General features: G+C 45.9%; 1 protein-coding gene across 1 annotated transcript in view; it reads right to left on the reverse strand.

Annotated features, from left to right (window-relative positions):
- Positions 1–1,332: 1,332 nt before the first annotated feature.
- The window catches only part of zgc:113307 (uncharacterized protein LOC553753 homolog), an 18,368-nt gene continuing 13,815 nt past the window's right edge, over positions 1,333–5,885 (reverse strand). The window contains exon 3 of the mRNA XM_062546076.1: positions 1,333–1,515. Coding sequence (XP_062402060.1) covers positions 1,364–1,515 — 152 coding nt within the window. The 3' untranslated portion in view covers positions 1,333–1,363. The remainder of the gene's footprint in view (positions 1,516–5,885) is intronic.

Raw genomic sequence — 5,885 nt, forward strand, 5'->3', positions numbered from 1 at the left:
AAGGCTATTAGGAATGTTGCTTTCTGTAAGGCTATTGGGAATGCTTTATGTAAGGATATTGGGAATGCTGCTTTATGTTAGGATATTGGGAATGCTTTATGTGAGGATATTGGGAATGTTTAAATGTCCACTTAAGGAGGGCTGAATAAGTGGATGACGTTGAAGGACCCTGATTTGAATGATGGGCAAAAAAGCTCATTTTGCGCCATGGACAAGAGCTTTCGCACTAAAGATCCATTCACACCAAGAGCGATAGCTATAACGATAACTATCAACAAATATATGAATGACAACGTTCACACATAAACTATAACGATAAAGACATGAAGAACAATATCGTTGGGGATCACTTTCAGAGCGATTTTAAGAATGCTAAAAAGTTAACAGCCAATCAGAACCCGTAATATTTTAGCCATCACATTCATTAACATGAGGATAGACTTGGCCAGTGTGGACGCTTTTATGGTTATGGTTATGGTTATGGTTATGGTTATGGTTATGTTATCGTTATCGTTATCGTTATTGGTGTGAATGCTGCTTAACTAGCACGAAACACGAAACACCCATAGCCTGTGATGTGGATGAACTCTTATGGCCTGATCCAGCTAGACGGAGAGATGATTAGAGTATTACGTATTGTTGTTACTTGTTTGTATTGCTGCTTTAGTTTTTCTTCAGTGACTGTAAGCGTACAGTACTTTTTTATTTGTGTACAGATTTTAATTTTTCTACACTTTACAGTAGTAAGAACTATAATTTTACCATTTTCTGTTGATTGACTTATGGTACAGTGAAAGAAATAAATATTGTCTGCAGCATCAGTTTTGTGCATTGCTTGATGAGGGTTCATCAACATATGTTTGTCATCTAAATTATCCTAATGCTCTCAAACAATATGTCTGAATAAGATCCATATGGAAGAGGGTTTTTACAGATGTGTTTTGAATGTATTGTGTTGGTGTGTATAAGATGGAGAGTGTAGAATCATTCAAAGAATGTGTTAGTGATATGAGAATAGTATTTTTTTTTTTTTATCAATTTGTTTATTGTTTTGACAGAAATATTCCATTTTGACAGAAATATTAAATTTTTCCAATATATCAATATTCCATTCCAAATATTCCAGAAATATTCAATATTCCAAATATTCCAACCTGTTGCGTTCTGCTAATTGTGTGAAGTGAAAAAAAGAGCCCTGTTTTAAAAATTGTGTGTTAACGATTGGAAAAAAGGTTTGGGGTGGGTTAAACATAAATGTGACAATGATGAGGATGGTGATGGTGATGATGAAGGTCGTGGGAGGAGCTAGACACAATGTGATGATGATGATGATGATGATGATGAAGATGGATGATGTGCGGAGCTAGACGTAAATGTGATGAAGGACCCGTAGACACATGGCCCAGTCGGCCGGGAGCTCGTGGGGGCGGAGCTTATTGCCGTCCAGCCGCAGGATCTTGATGCGGGAGAAGGCAGTAGGGCTGACCTCTCTACACAGACTGGACACGTTGAACACTGGGGGCAACGGCAACAACAACAACAACAGTAAACAAGGGTACGCACAACATACATATTAATTTTAAATAGATCAGCAAGTTTACACTACTGTGTTGTTAGTAGCTTTGGTGACACCGTACCCAAACAACCTACTGTAATAAAGCTCCTTTGAATTTCAATTTCAATTTGAGAGAGAGACCTACAGTACAGTCCTTACCATCCTAGTATTATTTCTAGTCTTGTTTATTCTATACCCACATTTCTGTCTGTATATTTCACTTCTTTATATCTTCATTGCTGTATGTCTATTTCACTTCCTGGGGTGTGGGTACTGTATGTGTGTGTGTGTGTGTGTGTGTGTGTGTGTGTGTGTGTGTGTGTGTGTGTGTGTGTGTGTGTGTTGTGTGTGTGTTTGCTCTATGTATATTTTCTGATTCCATTGTATTTCATATCAATTTGAGAGAGAGAGTGAGAGACACAGAGAGCAGAGTGGGGGAGAGAGAGAGAGGAGAGTGATGAGTGATAGAGACAGAGGAGAGCAAGAGAGAGAGAGAAAGAGAGAGGAGAATGAGAGGGAGAGAGAGGAGACTGAGAGGGAGAGAGAGGAGAATGAGAGGGAGAGAGAGGGGGAGAATGAGAGAGAGTATGAGAGAGAGAAAGCGAGAGGAGAGTGAGAGCAGGGATGTTGAGTGGGTGCAGGCTGTGTTGAGTCCTCTGGTTGAGTTTGGCCGTAGCCCGGTTCTCCCCTCTCCCCTCTCCCACTCCCCTTTAATGGACCCCAGTCTGCCCTCTTTAGCAGCACAGCTCCCACTCCCCTTTAATGGACCCCAGTCTGCCCTCTTTAGCAGCACAGCTCCCACTCCCCTTTAATGGACCCCAGTCTGCCCTCTTTAGCAGCACAGCTCCCACTCCCCTTTAATGGACCCCAGTCTGCCCTCTTTAGCAGCACAGCTCCCACTCCCCTTTAATGGACCCCAGTCTGCCCTCTTTAGCAGCACAGCTCCCACTCCCCTTTAATGGACCCCAGTCTGCCCTCCTTTAGCAGCACAGCTCCCACTCCCCTTTAATGGACCCCAGTCTGCCCTCTTTAGCAGCACAGCTCCCACTCCCCTTTAATGGACGCTACTGTCTGCCCTCTTTAGCAGCACAGCTCCCACTCCCCTTTAATGGACCCCAGTCTGCCCTCTTTAGCAGCACAGCTCCCACTCCCCTTTAATGGACCCCAGTCTGCCCTCTTTAGCAGCACAGCTCCCACTCCCCTTTAATGGACGCTACTGTCTGCCCTCTTTAGCAGCACAGCTCCCACTCCCCTTTAATGGACCCCAGTCTGCCCTCTTTAGCAGCACAGCTCCCACTCCCCTTTAATGGACGCTCCCCTTTAATGGACGCCACTGTCTGGCTGTGTCTGAAACATAAGTACACACGCTGTGCAGTGTGCATTTTCCGGAAGTTACGTCATAATAGACTGTCCGAAAGTCAAGCGCTCACACTAAATGGGTACTTCATTTGGCGTGATTTCCAAGCGTACATCGATGCATCTTTTTTGGCCTCAGATATCCCATAATCCATTGCACAGCGCAGGTCAAGCTAATATAGGTAGGGACACATACTGAGGAGCAAGCTAACTGAGACGCTACTGGAAAGAAGGTACTATCCAGCGTGCACACTTGACTTTTGGACACAGCCTATGCCTTCTTTAGCAGAGCAGCTGCCATTCCCCTTTAATGGACGCTACTGTCTGACTCCGACAGCCCTGCTGCTAAACCAGATGCAGGTGGGCCGACATGGCTCACTCAAGTGGCAGGTCCAACACCATGGGGAGAAACCAACACACACACACACACAGTGGTGGATTGTCAGTGTCAAAACCACAAGACTGTGGTATGTGTGTGTGTGTGTGTGTGTGTAGATTCCATGATGTGTCTGGATGTGTGGTGTGTATTAAGACTATCATTATGCTAGATGTGTGTTGTGTGTGTGGTGAGTGTGAGTGTGTGTGTGTGTGTGTGTGTGTGTGTGTGTGTGTGTGTGTGAGAGTGTACTGTATATCCCAGGAGGTGTCTGGATATGTGGTGTGTGTGTGTGTGTGTGTGTGTGTGTGTGTGTGTGTGTGTGTGTGTGTGTGTGTTTTGAGCTCATCATGTGTCTGGTCTCCACAGTGAGATATTTGGCTGGTGTGTGTCTGCTGAACCCTGTGGTTTGATTGAATGTTTTCAGGTCGAGTGTTTCACTCCTGACTGATGGCTCTGTGCAGTGAAAACCTGGATTGTGTATGTGTGTGTGTGTGTGTGTGTGTGTGTGTGTGTGTGTGTTTCGCTCCTGACTGATAGCTCTATGCGCTGAAAAACTGGATTGTGTGTGTGTATGTGTGTATGTGTGTGTGTGTGTGTGTGTGTGTGTGTGTGTGTGTTTCACTCCTGACTAATGGCTCTGCGCAGTGAAAACCTGAATTGTGTGTGTGTGTGTAGGTGTGTGTGTGTGGGTGTGTGTGTGTGTGTGTGTGTAGGTGTGTGTGTGTGTGTGTGTGTGTGTGTGTGTGTGTGTGTGTGTGTGTGTGTGTGTGTGTGTGTGTGTGTGTGTGTGTGTGTGTGTGTGTGTGTGTGTGTGTGTGTGTTCGCTCCTGACTGATAGCTCTGTGCGGTGTAACCCTGGGTAGTCATGTCTGTTGGCCGTCCTGGTGGAAAACCGACGCACTCTCTCCGTGCACCATGTGTGTGTGTGTGTGTGTGTGTGTGTGTGTGTGTGTGTGTGTAGGCCACACTTTCTCCGTTCTCCAAGTGATCCTGTTTCGAATCGGCCGTTCACAACATGTGCTGCGCTCCAGAAGGTCAGACTCTCACACACACACACACACACCCTCCTCCAGAGTCCCCCTCAGCAGCATAGCAGACACTAGTAGCTCATATAAACACAAATCAGTGGAGAAAATAGAAAATAGCCGCTTTATGGAGCGGCTGGAACTCTCCGGATGAGTCTCGTCATTATTTCTGTGATCGAGGTGACTGAGACTGAGTTCCTGCTCTCACAGCGCACACACACACACACACTAGTCTAGTCTCGTCATTATTTCTGTGATCGAGGTGACTGAGTGAGACTGAGTTCCTCCTCTCATAACACACACACACACACACAGACACACACACACTAGTCTAGTCTCGTCATTATTTCTGTGATCGAGGTGACTGAGTGAGAGTTCCTCCTCTCTTTACACACACACACACGTACACACACACACAAAGACACATACACACAGACACACACACACACTAGTCTAGTCTCGTCATTATTTCTGTGATCGAAGTGACTGAGTGAGAGTTCCTCCTCTCATAACGCGCACACACACACACACACAGACACACACACACACACTAGTCTGAGTCTAGTCATTATTTCTGTGATCGAGGTGACTGAGTGAGAGTGAGTGAGAGTTCCTCCTCTCATAACGCTGCCAGTTCAGCCTCTGAAAACAGGGAGGAGGAGGGACGTTTGAAACAGAAAACACAAAGTCCCGACTGTCCCTCCAAGTGGACTCGTAATAGCCTGAAGTGTCCCCTGGGGCTAGAGGCTGCACTCTGGGCTATAAAGAGCTAATAAGTAGTCAAAATAATACAAATAATAATAAGCCAGTAACAGCAGCAGAAGCCACAGCATTAGCACTTTGTGTTTGGCAACGGCCTCCACACTTTAGTTATCCCTGAGTCAAAGCACAGATGGAGTGTGTGTGTGTGTGTGTCTGAGTCAAAGCACAGATGGAGTGTGTGTGTGTTACGTTATCTTGTCTTACTTCTGTCCACTTCTTCTCTTACTTCCTGAGAGATGGACTCTGTCACTGTGTGTGTGTGTGTGTATGTGTGTGTGTGTGTGTGTGTGTGTGCTGCGTCCATCATAAGTAACGCCAGCGTACTCTTCGAAGGCTGAGGAGGAACACAGCGTGCTTTTGGCACACGTGCAGCCTTCTCCAGCTCCTGGAGTGCTCACAGATGTTCCCAGACACACACACACACACACACACACACACACACAGTAAATCTCATCATATCACACATACACATACGCACACAGTAAATCTCATCATAACACACACACACACACACACACACACACACACACACACACACACACACACACACACACACAGTAAATCTCATCATATCACACACACACATACGCACACAGTAAATCTCATCATAACACACACACACACACACACACACACACACACACACACACACACACACACACACACACACAACCCTGCTCACTGTGCTAACCTACACCTGTACTTTCCCCCATCAGTCCAGTCACCGTCCATGTGTCTAGCCTCGCTCGTGACAATTCGTTCTCACACACACACACACACACACACACACACACAGACACGCACAGCA

This window comes from Sardina pilchardus, chromosome 9 (genome assembly GCF_963854185.1).
Source record: "Sardina pilchardus chromosome 9, fSarPil1.1, whole genome shotgun sequence".
Lineage (NCBI taxonomy): Eukaryota > Metazoa > Chordata > Actinopteri > Clupeiformes > Clupeidae > Sardina > Sardina pilchardus.